Consider the following 20313-nt stretch of genomic DNA (forward strand, 5'->3'; position numbering starts at 1 on the left):
GATAAAATTGAAAATGAGTCATAGTAACACATGTGTCAAACTCAAGGCCCGCGGGCCACATGTGGCCCGCCATGTCATTTTATGTGGCCCCCCCAGCATTTTATAGGCCAATGATTGATTTAAAATAGGGTTTGAGCACGAATTGACTACAAACTACATCTCCCACAATGCATTCCGATTGTTACCAGCCAACATTACGGCTTCTCGCCACTAGAGAGCAGCAGAGTCACCTCAAGCTGCTTATTGATTTTCCCAGCGAATAAAACTGAGACATCGACAAGCTAACATCAAAACGTCCAAGAAAAGAAAAATAGATTTACAAGTAAGACTGTGAATGAAGATGTATGTGAGTTGTTGTCAGGGCGGCAGGTCGCGCTAGACATTTTTTGTTATCCTTATCTTGACCGACAACATAAAATAAAATCGGTCATGTACTATTTTTATCCATGAAATTACAATCATATTAACATCGGCTATTTAATCACCTTTATGCGGTTTAGTTAATATTCACCGCGAATCCAGATCCCATCACAGATTAAGCAGATAAATGTATCTACATTTTTCTCGTAGTGACAAAAACCACTGACTGAGGCCCCAATAACTTAATAAATTAAATTAAGCGACTTCACTTAAATTAGCATCACTTCACCTGCTGGGGTCTGAACAACTTCCTCCTGGTTCCCATCTGCAGAAAAATCTGCGCTAATTCATCAGTCAGTTGGATCTGTCTGATCCAAACAGATCAACTGAACTCTTTGAGTGTTTTACCCTGAGCAGTCCGGTGTGAGCTTTTACCAGGATATATATTTATTTATTGCATGGTTTCGCTTCTCCGAAACCGACAGATGTTATGTCTGCAGCTCCTCCAGGACCCTGCTCTCCTGGGCGTTCTGGACTCTGTAGAACCATTTGTCTCTGCTAATGACATCTTCAGTACATTTTTGATCCCAGGCTTATTTTATGGACTGAACAGACAGAAACAGTTACCATTATACATTTTGAACTGTGGATTTTATTTTTGAACCATTTTTAATTGTAAAGTGTTGATTTTATTTTTGAACCATTTTTAATTGTAAAGTGTTGATTTTATTTTTGAACCATTTTTAATTGTAAAGTTTTGATTTTATTTTTGAAACCTTATTTATTGTAGTGTTGATTTTATTTTTGAACCATTTTTTAATTGCAAAGTGTTGATTTTATTTTTGAACCCTTATTTATTGTAAGGTGTTGATTTTTTTTTGAAACCTTATTTATTTTGAAGTGTTGATTTTATTTTTGAACCCTTATTTATTTTGAAGTGTTGATTTTATTTTTGAACCCTTATTTATTTTGAAGTGTTGATTGTCTGAAAGACCTTACACATGAATTGCCCCATACGGGGTTTGAACCGACGACCTCAGCATTACCAGCACCGTGCTCTAACCTGCTGAGCTAACCTACCTTACAAACTGTTGAGTTTCCATGGATTTAAGAAGAACTTACATGATCTTACCACAATGAATATTTGATAAAAGTGCTTATATTCTAATGTTTTCCAAAACAACATACGTAATATTTTATTTTCCAGAGATTTTGTATTTTGAAGTGTTGATATTATTTTTGAACAATTTTTAATTTTCAAGTGTTGATTGTATTTCAGAGATATTTTTTATTTGAATGTGTTAATTTTATTTTTTAACAATTTTTTATTTGTAAGTTTTGATTTTATTTTTTAGCCATTTAGCCAAGTCTCTGTAGAACCATTTGTCTCTGCTAATGACATTTTTAATACAATTTGTTGATCCCAGGCTTAGTTTATGGACTGTAATGTGAAATTAGGCACAATTATAAGTCTGGCAGTTTGTTCACCAAGTTACTGTGCTCTCTGAGAGGATCTGTGGTTTAAGTATTTGACATTGTTCCATGCCCATTGTTGACATTAGTCTCTAACAAAATGTGGATCATCTACCAGGAACAGTGGAAAGAGCATGAGTTTCTGTAGTGTAGTGGTTATCACATTTGCTTTACATGCTAAAGGTTTCTGGTTCAAAACCAGACAGAAACAGATTTTTGCATGTTCTATTCATCACAGGTGATAACTAAAGGTCAACAAGGGTTCTGTGGTGTCATGGTCTGTACTCTGAATCCAGGCATCTGAGTGCAAACCTCAGTTGAAATTTTCATGCGTTGCATCTCACATCATCAACTTTGGAACCTCAAACTGAAGCAAAGCAGAGAAGTTCAGTTCCTGTAGTGTAGTGGTTATCATGTTTGCTTTACATGCAAAAGGTCTCTGGTTCAAAACCAGACAGAAACGGTTTTTGTAGGTTTTGCATCTCTTGGGGTGCAGTGAGACAACAAGAGCCTTCCTCTTTTGTGATGGTTCATTTACCAATTGGCAGGTCTATGGTGTAATGCACATGTGTCAAACTCAAGGCCCGCGGGCCACATGTGGCCCCCCAGCATTTTATAGGTGGATGATTGACTTAAAATAGGTTTTGAGCACGAATTGACTACAAACTACATTTCAACCAAAGGTTTGTATTCAGAAAGAATGTTTTTAATTAATTGATTTCAGTTGCCTCTGCAACTAAATCTTTGTGTAAAGTCTATCATGTCTGCCCATGTGACTTGTTTTTATTATTTGCTTGCTCACCTTTAAACACTGATTTAAATATTGTAATTTTTAAACTGAGCAGTAATTTTACATCCATGGAAACTCAAATGTAATATTTTAAACTTCAATACATAAAATCAGTTATTTAACAATATGAGGTGGTGTTTAATTTATTTTTAACATTGTATTTTATACATTTATGCTAATGGTGCCCAAGTCTAGTTTTCCAGAGCTACCATCTGCAGCTTTAGATGGATTCCTTCTCTAACACACCTGGACCATTGACTCATTATAAGCCTCTACAGAACTGAATGAGGGAAGTCAACCTTTTGTCTGGGGTGTTTTAGCAGGGATGCACTCCTGATTTGTACCGTCAGTGTGGCCCGTTGAGGGGGGCCAATATGCTGAAGTGGCCCTGGTGAAATTGAGTTTGACACCCCTGTAGTAACACAATCAGATCAAAAACATTTTTTTCCCCAAATCAGTTTCTTTAAAACTTATTAAACTTTAACAAAAACTGCAGGTTTGTGTCTCTGTTTATGGTAAATCTTTGGTCAAAACATGTTTGTTTATCATTTAGTGGGTAGAAAATCCAGAAATTTTACTCAGGTAAGAGCAGCAATTCTTCATAATAAAATTACTCAAGTAAAAGTAGAAATACTCCCAAAAGTATATTTTAAAAAGTTACTAAAGTAAATGTAACAGAATAAATGGAAGTGACCGTCCTGCATTTTCCTTGAAGCCAGTGCCTGCGCCTTCCCCCAGAATCAATTCACTAGCCTTAATTACATCAATAGGTTAATTGGCCGCATGTGTGAGGCTTTTCTTCTCCCTCCTTTGGAGAAATGCTGTATAATCCATCGTGTATTGAGGTTGAGGAAATGTTTTGACAAAGCTGCCGTGGCTTCCCTCCCAGTTTCCTCCCACTCAGACTGGAGGCAAACAGCACTTTTAAAAATATATTATCATCCATTTAGATTACAGAGCGAGACGACGGAGAGCCACGGGTGAAAACAAGGCTGCTGCTCGCAGATTTTCTGAGGTGTAAGAGGGACGTTCTAGTAGCTTTTAGGTAAGTTCAGTGAAACCCAAAATGAGCCAATTAGTACTGAGAGAACCACAAAGGAGCGGCTGAGAACTCAGGGTGTTTGATATGTGCTTTCTTAAAAAGCTGGAGCTTTCTCACACGTCATTATTTCTGCTCTTTAAAATCAAGATAATAGTCTGGAGTCTTTAATGCTCAGGCGGCTTGACTGTCAGATCCTAAAAGAGGGTGATAGTGAAATTAAAATTTAATTTTGCACCACTTCTTTTCTTTTCATCCTATTACAATCAGTCTCGGCAGTCCTTCATTTCTTCCTTCGTCTGTCCTCCATCACCTTTTTCTAATTCTTCTCTCGACTCTTTGTTTTTTTTTTTGCCTTCTTCCCACACCCGCCGCCGCTGCTCTGTTTGTAGTTATCCGGTAATCCCTCTACTCTCTCATCTTCTCCCCCTCCCAGTTTGCCTCCTTTGTGCCTCATGATAATCTCCTCCTGTGCCTTCGCGCTGCGATATTTCACAATGTTTCACTTTAAAAGACGGCCTATTTTCAGAAGTTCAGTCTGAAGGTAGAGAAGTCAGAGATTTGATCTGTTTATAGGACGTTCCTCTTGGATGAAACAGATTGTTCTGGAGCTGCTTCAGTTTCCTCTTTTGTCTGTCTTGGCTCGACATTTTGTATTTCTGGACCAGCACTGATTAAAACATCAAAGTATGAGATACAATTGGAGCAACAAAATACTGCGTAGAAGTTTTAACCAAGGGACTTACGACTCTTTGAAGGGAACTGAATCTTCAGGAACTGTTCACTTTAAAGAGTCAGTAAAAAGATAAGTGTTTGAACATTTAGAAGCCAATTTATTCCCAATACAGTTTTTGAAAGTCACAAAAATGTAAATTAATCTGTATTAGGTAAAATTAATATTTTTTCAAATATAACCACCAATTTAGAAGCATAATAAGGGAAGAAAACAAATCGACTGGAGCTGCTTTAGCAGAAACAAAAATCCTCGTCTGCACCATTAAATATAGAAAATATCCACCCATTCCTATCAATTGTATCAATAATCTTAAATGAAATGAAAATAACAACAGTTTTGATGTGTGTGCAGAACATTATAAGCTAAGTTGTAAAACACTAAGAGCAGCTCTCGCTAACTTAGAATTACAAGAAATACTAGTTAAGAAATATAGGTTGTTCAGTGCTTATTGCCATAAATAGTGAATAAAAGTCAACAACGTGGCAGCAAGAATGCATTTCTGCAGATTGACATGTTGAAGACGATTCGCTGAAGGGACACAGATCGAACCTTGAAGCAGACAGGCTGTAGCAGCAGAGGACAACACAGCGTGTCCCTCCTGTCTGCTGAGACAAGGAGGCTACAGTTCACATCGTTTCTCCAACACTGGGCTGGAAAAGTGGTGCTAAGTCTCATGAGTCTTAACGTCCAAGAATCCTGGACAAATGAAAACATGGAACGCCCTTCCTTCGACTTAGACGTAAATGTAACCAATACTAGAGATTTTAAAAGAGCCTTGGTTAATTAAGAGTCATAATTGTACATTTATGAGTCAATATGCTATGTTGCTAGTGCTATATTAAATGTGCGGACCTGAGGAAGTGCAGGCATTGTCATGGCGATGGCTAATGGGAATCCAAATAAAGAAATAAAAATAAAAATGTCAGCTGAGACATTCAGAAAGTAGGGTGAGAAGTTGGTGAAAGCAACATGAGAACATTATACCACCTGCTGCTGGTATAATGATGTGAGGACAGCTACCTGGCTTACTTTGGGCTCCAGTTAATAACTGAGCATTATTTAAATTTCACAGCCTGCCTTAATATTTTCTACAACAATTTATTGGATTAATCGACTACTGAAATAATTGTCAACTAATTTAGTAATTGATTAATCGTTAACTTTAGTATACAGACTCAAAAATATGCCATTTTCTGAAAGGACAGCACCCTTAGAGTAGATATTAAGTCAAAACTGTGCAAAGAATATTTCCATTAAATAAAAAAAAACTTCCTAGAACTCGTGGCAAAGTTTTAACCTGGTTTAAAAATTTGTAAAAAAAAATCTCCTATTAAGCACTGTCTGCAAGCAACTTATTAGTCGATGAATTGAGAAACGAGTCAAGAGATCAGCCCTACACTGTACTGACGTTAAGTGAAAAAGAAAAGGCGGAGCTTTTTTCTTAGAAGTAACTTTTAGCTGCATCCTTTCCAACAAACCACAAAACATTCACAAAATAAATTCTCTTTTATTGCATTTTAGGCAATAAAATGTTTCTTTTCTCATTAAAGCAAAAAAAAAAAAAAATTAACTCTTTATGAATGTTTATGACTGTTATTTGGTGAATAATGACACTTTTAATGCAAAGTTACACTAAAACTTTCATTAAAAGTCCATTTAAACTGTAAACTTGGTATTAACATTACCAAATGACACTTTATGACAACAGTCATAACCACTTATGGTAGCATCATCTCAGTCTTATCCACAGCCCTTCAAATAAAGTATTATCTTTCTCTCTTAATGCATTTTTCCACTCTAAACTTCAGAATTTGTAGACGCAGTTTTATGTTTTAAGTGCCCTTCATTCTAAATAAAAACTTATCCAGAAATTGGGCTTTGCTAAATACAGATGGGGGGGAGAAAACCCTAATAAAAATACATAAAACAGAGAATTAATTCGGAAACATAAGCATAACAGCTGCTTCCTATACCAGGAGTCGGTTTTGGATTTGCAAATTTGTCAACATAAAATGGTGGAGTCATAAAAACAGCAACAACAAAAAAAGAAAGAGAACTGAACAATTTTCTAAAGTAGTTCCCTGAAATAAACATCTTTGACAGCAGCACAGCAGCTCCAAGTGGAAAAACAACAACTATATAACTATCTGGATTCTTCACAAACTCATGAAATAAACGCTGGGTAAATCAGAAGATTTCTGACGTCATGACCCGAGGGAAAAAGGTTGCATTCACAAACACTAAAACTTTATCCAAGTCAGAGATCTGGAGATACTTTTCCTGCTGCAGAATTGAGTCATAAAAAATTAGTTTCACCAAAACTTCTTCTCTTTATCTTTTGCGGTGCTGATTATTTTTGATGACCTCGAGATTTTATTCACAAAAACATCCAGCTGCTTTTGTGGAATAAATGATGCAGGTATTCTGCTGCAAACACTTCACATTAATAACAGATAGTTTTTGATCTCACTCATTTTTAAAAAATCTTTTTATTTTTTGTGGCCAAGGTTTTCTGTTTTGTTTTGAAGATGTTAATTTAATAATCAACTTGCGCAAAGAGACAAGGCTGACAGGATGCGGCAATCTAATCAGAACGAGTCTCGGCACGTCAGATAAAATCAAAACTTTTGCTTGTGTTGTGCTTATTATAAACAACTCGCACAGCTGTCTTTAACTAGATATGGCTCAAGATGTCTGGGGGAAAAAAAAAACATGTTTTCACGCCTGCTGGTCGTTCTGACTCGTCACTGGATTAATTTTCTGATAACTTTAAAAACGGCGTAATAGGAATAAACAAAAATTACATAAAATATTCTAACATGTCTTGGTCAACTTGACATCTAAAACTCCAAAATAGCCAAACATTTTACAAGACAACTCTGGCTTTAACAAAAACAGGCTTTTTGCAGGAATATAAACGGGTTTCTCTTCATGGGAAGCCAACGTAACCCGTCTTAAAGCTATTACTCAAATCTAACGATCTTCTAATTCTCTTAATGATTCTCTTAGCAGCTTCATTCCTCCCGGTGGAGCTGTCCGGGAATAATGGGTTATTATTAAATAATTTATTTAAAAACATGTACATGAAGTGAATCAAACGTCTGAACACAAATATAATTGTGCTAAATTCTAGCCGTGGCACTGAAATGCAAAGATAGTTATGACAAAGCTGTCTTAATCAGTTAAAATCAAAACCTGCTGGTATGGCATTCATTTAAAGAAAAGGTTACTCTACAATCCTTCTGTAAATAAAATTGTCTATCAAGCTGCTTTAGTTCTTTTAACCAAAATGTTTGATTTTTGAGCTACAATAAGGTTTAAACAAGCGAGTTTCTTCATTTTTTCCCCCTCAAAACAAGAAGAAAATCAGTAATTGGTACTGGCTAGTAAAAGCCTGATGAATTAACCTCTCACTTAAACCTTTGTCAAGATAAATTATTAAAAAGTGAAAATAAAAGGATTGCTGCAACGTCAAGGCCCCTTTTATCCAAATGGGTAAAGACCTGGTTTGTACCTCATTAAACTCTAATTGCAGGAATGATGGGTTATTATTAAATAATTTATTTAAAACCATGTACATGAAGTGAATCAAATGTCTGAACTCAGACATAATTGTGCTACATTCAGCCGTGATGCTACAATGTGCTTTTTTTTTTTTGTTACTTTGTGTTAGACTTTGATGTGTCGCCTCTGTTTGCACCTTCCTGAAGTGAACGTTTCGCAGTCAGAGTAAAACCAAGCAGCTTCACCGTCCGCCCGCTCTGAGCCACTCACCCAGTGAAATCTTCTCTCCAGAGTCGGCCGGCAGCACGAAGATCAGCAGGGTCATGGAGGAAAGCAGCACGCACGGGATGAGCAGGTTCAGGGCGTAGTAGAGCGTCCGCCTGCGGATCGTGATCACGAACGTCACGTCTGGGTACGGCTCCTTGCAGCAGTCGTAGAAAACCTCATTTCTGGTTCCAGGAACTCCTAAACGAATTCAATCAGAGAAACTTACTCCGATTATTCAGGAGTAAAGGGGTCTTTTTTCGGATGTTTTTTTTTTTTCTCTTCTTACCAATTAAGTCCCACTCTCCGTTGGGCATGTATCCTGAGATGTCAGCATCGGTCATCTGGAGGTCCAGCAGCCAGCCGTCGTATGTCCAGGAGCCAAACTTTAACTCGCATTTCTGGATGTCGAATGGGAACCAGCGGACGTCCACGTTGCACGTGCTCATAAAGATTCCTGCAGAGACAGGCGAAGACGCGTTTGAGGTTCAGACGAGCTCTGCAGCCCGGCCAACAGTAGGAGTCCAAAGAGTTTACAGCTTGAAACTTAGGAAGAAGCCTGAAGAAAAGAATGCTGACTAGATAGCAAACTGCCTCCCATCAAAGGCACGTCTGTGTCTTTTCTCTGCTTGTCAGATTCTCTCTTCTCCGCTCTGCCGGCACACAGCTGTTAGCTGAGCATCAACAGAATGCAAACATTCACAGCACCGCTGAAAAAATTAGATTACAGTCCCTGCCCTAATGAGATTGCCCCCTTTTATCATGCAAAATAAATGTCCTCACACGTATGCATCAGCACGGCGCTCTGCCCAGGGTGTTATCCCTGGGAATCACAATGATCCACACAGCGGTTTTCTGGCAGACTGAAGCTCTTAATGTACTTAAAGGACAAAATTAATCAGGCCCGTTAAGACATTCTCACACACGCACACACACACACACACACGCGCGCGCACACACACACACACACACACACACACAAACAAAATGTCATGGAAGCCTTGCAGCTCACAGAGAAGTTCATTGTGAGCCTGTCGACATGCAAATAAGCTCTCAGAAGAAGTTAGCAGGCTGACTTCCAGTTTGAGAGCATGCAGAGGTTAATCTCTCATTTATAGTATGAAATTATTTTCATGCACTTTTTGCTCTGGAAAAATGAGTTCTTGCACTTGCTTCATGGGGGTGAAATTGTTTTTAGTAACCACATTATTGGGAACCAGAAGGAAAAAAAAAAGATAAGAAATTGTTACTATTCAATTTCCCTGCAAGTATTAGAAGACGTAGTAGTGGTAGGTATTGTTGTATTTCCATCATGCAAGCTGCCATTCTGTAAAAACAGAAAAACTTTTAACATTTTTTTTTAATTGCTTTGTGAAATCACAAGAAAACCACTCAATGTTCAGAACACAAATGTTGAATTTGTTCATATAATTCTTTGTTTTTAATGACCTTGTTGGTGTTAGATCTGATTAAAACGACTTCTACAAACTTGGGAAATGTTTTTTATAACATGTCATGGTTATTTACAGTAACTTTAAATAGATGTAATGGATTAAACTCTATAAGTGAATCTGTTTGGTGCAGATTCCAAAGAATGAAGCTTTTAGCAACAAGGATCATTGTACACAACTAAACATCCAGTGTAATTATTTTCTGATTACATTGATCAGTAAATTATCCATCTTATGCAATAAAAGCTTCAATCTTACACTTGTTTTATCAGGACGCAATCACATATTAGCCATATGAACCTAAAACAAAGCCTATACAAGACATAAAAGCAACTGGTCTCTTCAGTTTTCTGCTTCTCCTTCAGCTCTGTTTTTTGTTCAACCTCTCTCAAAAATTTCTCAAGGCTCCTGGGATTTTCTTTTGTCACTGTCACGGAGAAAAGGCGGCTCTAAAAATACAGCAGAAATCACTTGCATTGGAGGCATTACATGGCCTTGAAATAAGATTGCCTTATTGTAAATGCGACACAGTGGAGATAAGAGCTGAAACTTGCTGCACCTGTTGTCTGAAATGTCATTAATCAGAGCAAAGCAGTCACAAGCTGGCGTGCAGGGAAAATCTGATTATCTGCTTATATTTTGTTTTAGGAACGCACCAACCTCATTACTGGCAGCCTGGTATGTGGCAAAAACCTTAAAATATTTAGAAAAATATAATGAATAAATCTAGTCATTAGGGGGAAAAAATCTCTAACTTATAGGAAATGACTATTTCTACTTAAAGTCTTGGTACTTTTCAGCAAACTCCACACATTTACAAGGTGGAAGGATAGAAAAGCTCTGGATGTAGATAGCATCTAAAAAAGACTAATACCTAAGACAGACTTCATGCTTTGAAGTAGTGCTCAAATAGTGAGCTTTGAAGATTTCTTTTTTTTATCTCTTAACATCCACCTCACAGCGCGTGGGAGCAAGATAAATATGAGCCCTCGTCCAGCCTGATAGCCAGTGGCTACAAGAAGCAGACCTTGTGTCACGTTTTTTATAAGATAAAGAAAACAAAGTCATAGAAACTCAAAATAACTTAAAAAACTAAATAAAAAAAACATATGATAGTAATTTTCCACTGGTGATTTCACTAAAGCAACATGGTTTGTTTTGCTCCACTGAACAAATTCCCTCTAATGTAATATGAGATAATGCTACTGCAATAAAAGATTAATTTATTTTTATAAGTTTTATCCACATTTATAAGCTATTTAACTAGATTTGGCATACCTGTAGCATTTTATTTACTGTCGATAAGACCCTCAGTAGCAGCTCCAAGCAAATTTATATCATTGGTCAGGCCATCAAAAACCTCTCCACTTACTTTTCCACACCTGAGTTTTTTCTTTAAACACCCCCTTGACTGAATCTGAACTAAACCTCAGCAAAGAGCAGACATACATAGGCTCTGCAGCAATGATTCAATAAATCTGGTCCATGAGCTGAATGCTGTCCATGACTTTTACTGTAGTGGGTAATTGAAGCTCTAACTCCCAGCTGCACAATGGGATTCACTCTAAGGCTCTTTTAATCTGGGAGGGCCTGAGAAAATACAAAGCAAAAACCCATGAAACCCTGAGGGAGTCGTCATCGTCACAGGAGTGTCTGTCGTAAGGTTTAGAAATGAGGAGAAGGAAGTGAGCGCTGTAGGCAGTTTATACTCACAAATGTTGTTTTTCTATCAATGAAATATTCATGTCAAATGTATAAACAAGAGGGCATGCAGAGAGTGCAGAATGAGCTGCTGCACCTCCGGGAAATGAGGTATCAGACAGGCATAATGAAAAAGGGGGACTTAAACAATTTTAGTTATATATAGAACAGAAAATTGGAAAAGTATTTATAGGACTTCACCTTTTCCACATTTTCTCACGTTTTTACCACGAACATCAATGTATTTATTCATGACAGACCACCGCAAAGCAGTGTATAATTGTGAAGTAGAAGGAAAAATAATACAGCCTTTAAAAAAAAAAGGTTATAGTAACATACAGTGGGCCACAAGAGTCAACAAAATGCAAAAACCGCAATAAAACAACACAGCAAAAGTCACAACAGCAAAAGCCACAACAGAAGCTATGCTAAAACGGAAGTTATGCTAGCATGCTTATCATAGCTTCCGTTTCAGCATAAATTCTGTTTTAGCAAAAAACTCACTTTTAGCACAAATTCGGCTTTGGCACAAATCTTGTTATAGCATAAATCACGTTTTAGCATAACTTTATTTTCGGCACAACTTCCACTTTAGCAAAAATTATATTTTAGCAAAAAACGGCTTCAGTATAACTTCCGGTTTAGCACAAATTCGGCAGCATAACTTCCGCTTTAGCATAAATTACATTTTAACATAATTTCGGCCTTAGCATAGCTAAAACCTTTCTGTTTTGGCTTTTGTTTTTGCGTTGTAGCTTTTGTAATTAAGAAAAATGAATGCAGAACGATAATCCAACCTGGAGGGAGATACTTTGCAAAGCCGCTGGAGTTTACCAGAATGTTGGTCTTAAAGGTGGAGTCGAAGTCATCATCTGCACTGAGGGAGGAGGACAGGGGAGACAAGTGTCACCACCTACTGGTGTGCATCACTGTGTCGGAGGTGTTTACTGTGTTCAGGTGTGTTACCTGTTGTAGAGCAGAATATCTGGAGTCCAGATCTGATCTGTGGTGAAGCGAAGGTTTTTCACGCCAGGGTGGTCGCTCTGGTTCCACTGCAGGTAGTGGTCGTACCAACTCTTTAGACCAACACAGACAGATAAGATGATGTGGCCCAGCAGATTTACAGGAAAGACACTTTATCTTCAGTTCCAGATGAACAGAAATAGATTAATGCCAAAGTACTCTCCCCCACCAGGAAATTAAGTGTTGTAGGCACTTTTAAAAAGTTGACAGCATGCAATAGCAGAGTCACTTCAAATATTTGCAAAGACTGGCACATAAAGTCTTCAGAGCATACAAACTCAACAAATAGGAAACATCTCTGCATCACTTATGGTTAAATAGCATGTTTTAGTTCAAATATATTAATTGCTGAAGTTAATTTTCACCAGGAGACTCTTACAGTCATGATAAAAAAACAATGTACACTCTTTATTAATTAAAGTTATTAATGTTATAAAATAATATGGTCTTTATCAGGATATAAAATAAAATAAAAAAACCTTCTAATTTAATAAACGTGATAAACTGATCACTAGAAGGTGTGATCACCTCTGATGATTGCAATTTTTTGCTGTCAACAGTGCATTTTTCCAATATCCTCACAACAAATTTTGCTGCATTAAATCAACATTTAAAGAGTTAAATTTCACACTGTACACAAATCTATTTGGTCCTTGTCAGAATTGGTGTTAATTTAACTTTATCTGCACCACATTCTACTCTATCTGTTGTTCCATCAGCTCTGAAGAAGTCGATAAACTTTGACATTGTATACTTAATGCTGAATTTTAAGAATCTGGAATGATCCTAAAAAAAATCATAATGTCAAGTATTTCTCAGGAAAAACCTCTCACAAGGTGAAAACATAAAAAGAAAGTTTCAAATCTTCCCAGGAGGGAATCTCCCAGCAAATTCACAACAAGGTCAAGTTGGTGCAATGCCCCCTAAACGTTACATTTCTAAGTATTCAGGCCACAGTAAGCTTATGAAATATTAAAGTTCTTGGTATTTTTATTTGAAAACAAAAATCCCTGAAGTTGTCTGAATGGTAGAGGGTTGATTTAAAGTTATTTTGCAGCCAGAAGACTTAAGCACATTGAGTTGACTATGAAGTTCTGTGTGTGACAAAGTTTTCTTTCAAATGTAATTCTATTCGTCAAACAGCTGAAGCTTAGCTTGGCAAATCTAGAACAAAATGGCTGAACAAGAAAAGAGCAGCGGCGTTGGAATGGGCCAGAAAAAGCTAGTGGATCCTTAAGAGAACTGTGCAGAAACCAATATTTGCAAACCTACACGAACTGAAGCAACACCATGAAGAATAGTGGATAATAATCCCTCCACAATCATGTGAGACTTAAAGTCAGACAGAAAAACAGTTTTTTGAAGGCGTTTTCTTGTCTTCCAGACAGCTTTTCTTAGTAAAACTTGAGTGTTTTAATGATTTCAGAATCCATAAAATACCAGATTCCTTTTTTTTGTTCAAACTTTGAAAGAAGGAGTAAAACCTTTTTACTATGAATGCATTTGCTGAGTTTAATTAAAACGATGCCTTTTGTTTTCTTTTGGACAAGCAATCATTTAACTCTACTGGCATTTCTAAAGAGAGGCCCATTTTTCTTAGCTCTAAATTTAGAGATACTGGGTTACAGAGAGTCTTGTGACCTTAATTTGGTGCTACGGGTTATATAAAGTGGTTCATAAAACATACACCCACAGAACACCAGGAAAGCCAAACACCTGGTCCTTACCATCTGAAGCCACATGTTGGAGGTTAACACCTGGTTCTTCTCATCCTGAAACAGATTTGAACATATTTTAGTAGTTTCTTTAAAAACAAAATTTAAAAAGTAATCTTGAAGCCAGATAAATTTAAAATATAGCAAAAAAAAAAAAAAAAAAGTTAAGGCTGCATTTTCAGGCTTTCTGATTTATCTATCTGATGGTTGTAACTACATCATGAAGAATTAAGAAAATATGTTAGCCTAGTTAACAAATTGTGTTTGTGTATATAACTATTTTCTGTTCTTTAATCAGTTACGGGGTGTGATAGAGATGCCTGGAAAATCAAGTCATATAAAATCAAGAAGGAAGTAAAAGTTGAACTGCCAGTTCAACAATCTGTGATCAAGCTAGCTGAAAAAACAGCCAAACTTTCCTCCTTGTTCAAATACAGAAATTTATCACACAGTCAGGACTTTATGTTTTTTTAAGGAGTTCTGTAAGACTTAAACTTTCACAACACAGAAAGCTGAATGTCATCTGCATAGCGGTGATTAGAGATTTCACGTAATAAACGGGAAGCAAAACAGCAAAAATGAAATGGGGCAGAGAGCAGAACCCTGTGGAGTATTGAAGATGATTTAAAGATGATTTTAAGGTTGACTTGGCTACAGAAATACTTAATAAACCAAATCATAGCTGTAACAGATATGACCGCCCAACATTTTAGTGTCCAGAGTAAGATGGCTGTGGATCTGAGCATCTCTGCGCGAATAATTAGAGACTCTGAGGAGAACCAGCTCAGTAAACTGAGCTTGACGAATCCAAAGATGTCTTTTTTAAAAGGGCAAATTGCATTTTTAATGATGCTGGGACCTGGCCTGAGGTCAGCGAAGAGTGAATTACTGATGATCCAATGATATAAAACACTGCTTTCAACAGCAGAGAGGGATTAAGATCAAAAGCACATGATGTTGGATTAATATGGCCTGACAGTTCAGAGATTGATAGCATAAATAGACAGTTCGTATCCACATACCACATCCATGATCTGTATCAAACTGAGGGTGAAGAAGACGGTCAGAGGATGGGAGTCATTCCCCACTGGCCGCTCCATCCGGTTGTAGTCCTTCAGGAGGTTTTTCAGCAGGTTCCTCTGGTGAGGCCCCTGCAAAGACACTAAATAAAACAACAAAACAAGACTTACAGCAGGCAAAAATGATCACATGTGATCAAGCCTGATGAAATCACAAAGGTTATTCCAGCCCTGAAGGAAATCCTTAACCAGTGAAATGGGTTTGGGGTTACATAACTGCTGCAGGCGAAAGCCATCAGTGTCATATCGGAACATTTAATTAAGAGAAAATGAATATTTTTACATATAAAATCAAATTTAGGGAAATGTGACTTAAATGAAAAGTTAATGGGGTGAAACAAGTTGTGTAATTGCAAAATTAGGTCATTATTATGTCACTTTCATGAACATTTGTATTTACTTTTGTTGTCTCCTAATGAGACATGGTGTAAAGGTCTTGCTCTTCACTCAGAATAAACATTCAACAATTATAACAGATTAATATAATCCCGTGGGAAATTAAAGAGAGAATTAAAAAAAAGACACTCAGACAATCCTCAGTGAACCAATTAAAAATACTAAAACTATTTCAGGGCAAAAGTGGCTTAAACTAGTGTGTAATTAGGTTGGTTTCAAAGGTATGGAGGTCGAATGCAAATGAGACGAGTAATTAAATATGTAAAGATTATTTTGCATAATTTCTAGTAAGCTTTTTCCACATTCAGTAAACCCTTCATACAGTTTTCTGTCTCATTCAGGGTTATAGAGATCCTGACGTTTTGAAATATTGAATATTATGAAGCAGTAGTAGAATCACATGAGTAGTTTTTATGAGATGCTCCTCAGGTTTTAGTGGGACAAATGTTTCTCAGAGCCATAAAATCAAAAATCTGGAAATGATGAGCCATACATCAAACATAATTGGACTTTTCAAAGTAGGTAACTCTCTAGAGGGATCTCTGACAACAAAAAACTTATAAAAACAAAGAAAGTTTGGACGAGACATTGTTATATATGAGAAAAAACAACCATAATACACCAAATTAATAATGTGCTGCTTAGAGTTTATCAGTTAAGGAAAGACTTTATTCTTCTGTGCTGTTACTTTTAGTTGTTCTCTGTCAACACCAAATTTCTCCTAATGTCACCAGATCGCGTTAGATCAGTAAAGTTACATAAACACTCCAAGGTAAAACCCAGACTGATGGCTTGGAGAAAGATGAAACTTGCACAGTCAGAAAGAAAGCTATTGTGGTGATCAAGCTGTTGGGAGGAAAACAGGGAAATTAATCCAAGTAACAATTCTGCCCAGAATTGGAGCAGAAATTATGTAAATTTGAATCAGTCTCCCCTGGGGTGAAGTACAAGCTGAATTTGTAACAGAACTCTTTTAAATCCACCCAGAGGGTGGCGGTTTGCTAAGTCTCCAATTAACTGCACTCAGTTCTTTTGACTAGAAGAATCACTATTAAAAACTTAACTTTAGAAACTCAGACCAGAGCTGCAGACAATTTCTAGAAATGATCACTTATGACATGGACAGGTTTGTTTTGGAGGTTTATTTCTACCGATATTTTTTAGTGTACACAGGAAAAATGTGTTCAAGATAAAACTTTTTACCCAACATGTGCTGTTCAAATTATAACCCTTTTAATTAGCTGAGTTTAAAGCACCATTTTTACACATAAAGTCAACTCAGTGCATTTCTTCCTGTTATGTAAAGACGACCTCAGGCGTCGAAATGCAGCACAAGATAGAAAAGCATCTACATATAATGAGGAACAAAGTAAAAATGCAAAGAATCTGCAAAAAGAGTCAACAAAATTATTTTTAGGACTGATATGAAATCATAGAAATTCTGGGTCCAACATAAAAACAAATAAATACCATGGTAACCAAAAACAAATGTTTGTTTTAGCCTCTGTCTAATAGCATCAGTTGTAGACCTTCAGTATTCTGGTGACATGTATATTAATACAAGGTGGTGCCGTGTTGGTGGAGCAAAGGAACAGCATTTTATTTTAAACTGGATCCTGAAATGGATGCCAGAAAAGAAAACCAGTAAAAAGTGACTGAGATAAAAAAATATTCCTTTCAAAGTGACAACTAAGCAGCAGCTACATAAAAAGAGAAAATGAGCCAAATGAGAGGTAAAGTATGGAGTCAAACTTTAGAAAAATTAAGACTTTCAGTCAAAGCTAAAGGAAAAACACTAAAAAGCCCAAATTTAAAGATGGAGTCTAATAAGATTATGAGTTTTGAAACAATTTTACAGGCTTTATGGTTTGACTAAATTAATTCTGATTTCTTTTCAGTCATGTAAAAAAATCCTCTCTATATTTTCCTTCAGTTTTGCTTCAAACGACCCAGAATTTCTAAAATATCTTTTCAACTGGTTCTTAAAAGAAATTCAGAATGTGTAAGAAAAGTTGAACGTACAAATATCAGATAGATAGATAGATAGATAGATAGATAGATAGATAGATAGATAGATAGATAGATAGATAGATAGATAGATAGATAGATAGATAGATAGATAGATAGATAGATAGATAGATAGATAGATAGATAGATAGATAGATAGATAGATAGATAGATAGATAGATAAAGGAAGGAAGGAAAACAAGGTGGTGGAAGCATCATGCTGTGGGGTTGCTTTTTTAGCAGGGAGGAAAATAGATAAAGTTGCCAGCAACCCATCAGATTGACACATTTTCAGCAAACAACACAACAGAGTTTAACAGGAAAAACCTGTTTTTAAGTCTTAATGGCTACAAAATCTACACCAAATCGATAATTACCAAAAAAGATCTCAAGTTTTTGCTGACTTTTTTTCTGCTATTTCCTTAAGACTTCAGTTTCATACACTGCTCAGTGTTCACGTAGCTTTTTTTTTTTAATTATTCACTTGCTATTCCATCCACGTTTTATTAATTCCCATGCACATATTTAAAAAGTTCTGCCAAAGTCGAGCACAGACTGCACAGAAGAAGAAAAGAAGCAACTGAACTCGGGAGAAAGCCTCATAACAACAAGACAGAGTGTGATTAATATTATTGCACTTCTCCATAGTGCTGTGAAAAAGGACAAAGGACGGCAATGTGAGTCAGAGAAACATCAGGCAGCTTGCTTTAAAGCTCCTCCGAGTGAAAGAAGCAGCAGCTCTGGATTCTTCAGAGTGTTTCTCTTTCTGCAGAAGCACAGTCTGAAACTTTTGCCTTCCTGTCCTCCTGTCTTTCATGTCGTTCTGGTTTTTGATCTACAGCCTGACTATCTCGCTCTCTCTCGCTCGTCGCCTGTGGGGAAAGTTCACCCGATCTGCCTCTCAGCTCTGTCATCCGCCGTCAGCCCGAAACCTACTCAGCTTCCCGGCTGCAGCAACAGGGAGGCGAGATGCAAGATGCTGATCTGTATGTGTCGTTAAACTGATGGGCTCCTTCTGCAGGGGGGGGTTACCTTGATCTGAGCGCAGATTTGGACAGAATGAAAATGTTGGAGTAATGAAATATTCTGACAACTCGAATCGTTTTGCCTGCTGCATGTGTCACCGCGGTGTCAATCTGCCTGGTTAAAAAAAAAAGCCATCCAAGCACAGAACATATGTCTCCAGACAAACCATAACACATTAATCTAAAAGAAACCCCTAGATGTAAATACACAAGCAAACAGGTGAGCAATACTCTCACTTTTCTCCCCTTAAAATGTTTTTTCTCCTTATAATTCATATCAGATGAAGCAAAAAAAAAAAGAAAAAAAAGAAAGGAAAATAGCACCCCGTTCCCGACTGTATTCCTATAAAATGCCACTGCTGCAGCCAGAATCCTGAATGAACGAGGAGGAGAGATGAAGTCAAGCTCACCGTTGATCAAAGCGGAGAGTCCAGAGAGGAGAAGAGCCACAGAGTGCCACATCCTGGTCAGGAGCAACCGGAGGGAAAAGAAAACGGAGACGCTCTAGATGTCAGAGGAGAAGGGGATGGAGAGAGGATGGAGATGTGAGCGGAGCTCCGCATCCAGTCGGCATCAGATGGGAGCAGCGTGAGCATGTGCTCGCTGGAGGAGGAGGAGGAGGTGATGGAGGAAGAGGGGGAGGAGGAGATGGGAGCCGAGAGCTCTGTCTGCCTCTCAGGGGAGGTGGGTCTAAAATGGAAAAGCAAGAAAAATGTCAATGATGCGAGTGAAAGGGTTGTAGATAGAGAAGGAGGGTGAGAATGGAGAGGTTTTAATTGGTTGAGCAGATGATGGTGAAGATTGTTGGGAAAAGGAGAAGATGAGACCATTCATGTAAACAGTGCAGAGAATAGAAACTATATTAAATAATTCACGCTTGATTTATTCGTTTTTATCGTTTATCGTCAGATAAAAATAATGAGTAGAAATTTAAAAATATAAGTTCTAAATATTTATCCATCTTGATTTGTTTATTTCATTTTTCAGCGATTGATTAATTTTTTTATTTTGTATTTTATTAAATATAAATATATATGTATATAAGATTAAAAATATAATTTCGATGTATTTATCTGTTTTAATGAATTTTGTTTTGATTTTCAATAATTATGGCTTGAATTTATATTTTATTATAATTGTATTTAAAGACATAAGAAGAAACACATTAAAATATGTAATTTCTATTTATGTACCTACTTTTATTTTATTAAATTTTTGCGTGACGAAAATGTAGCATGTCAAATATTTTCACAGTTTTGACCTTATATGTGTCTGTTTTCATAAATAAAAAGAATTAACTAATTTGACTAATTAAAAAAAATAAAAACACTAGAGTGTTTTTTTATCTACAACACAATAATATGTAATCAAAAATGTAACAAATGTTACAAAAATACTTGAATAACATTAATTCAAACATAAATAATAAGCAAATAAAAAAAGGATTTAAAAAAAATTTCACTGAAATATTTGGCTGAGTTTTCTCCTCATCCTTTAGTTTGTAATCAGTAGATTATCCTCCAAATCCCCAACAGTTTCTCATAAATTCATCCTTCACACACCCCTGCTTTGTGTTATCTCTCTCTTGTTAACATGTGCTGCACAGCATGTTTCAGAAATCTCCATGACAGATTCTCTCACTCATGATAACACACTACAGTGGTGACGGCCACGCACCGCTGGGCTGAAAGCCCTGTGTGTGTGTGTGTGTGTGTGTGTGTGCGTGCATGCATGTGTGTGTGTTTATGTA

At 36.8% G+C, this 20313-nt stretch overlaps 1 protein-coding gene across 1 annotated transcript in view; it reads right to left on the bottom strand.

The window, feature by feature from the left end:
* chrna11 (cholinergic receptor, nicotinic, alpha 11) overlaps positions 1–19040 on the bottom strand; it is a 28748-nt gene extending 9708 nt beyond the window's left edge. Inside the window, exons 1-7 of the mRNA XM_088010335.1 lie at positions 18974–19040; positions 15079–15218; positions 14069–14113; positions 12285–12394; positions 12116–12195; positions 8456–8623; positions 8173–8367 (exon numbers count right to left, since the gene is read on the bottom strand). Coding sequence (XP_087866461.1) covers positions 8173–8367; positions 8456–8623; positions 12116–12195; positions 12285–12394; positions 14069–14113; positions 15079–15218; positions 18974–19025 — 790 coding nt within the window. The 5' untranslated portion in view covers positions 19026–19040. The remainder of the gene's footprint in view (positions 1–8172; positions 8368–8455; positions 8624–12115; positions 12196–12284; positions 12395–14068; positions 14114–15078; positions 15219–18973) is intronic.
* Between the last annotated feature and the right edge of the window lie 1273 nt (positions 19041–20313).

Source organism: Poecilia mexicana, unplaced genomic scaffold (genome assembly GCF_051168715.1).
Source record: "Poecilia mexicana isolate PSO_F unplaced genomic scaffold, ASM5116871v1 scaffold_11, whole genome shotgun sequence".
Lineage (NCBI taxonomy): Eukaryota > Metazoa > Chordata > Actinopteri > Cyprinodontiformes > Poeciliidae > Poecilia > Poecilia mexicana.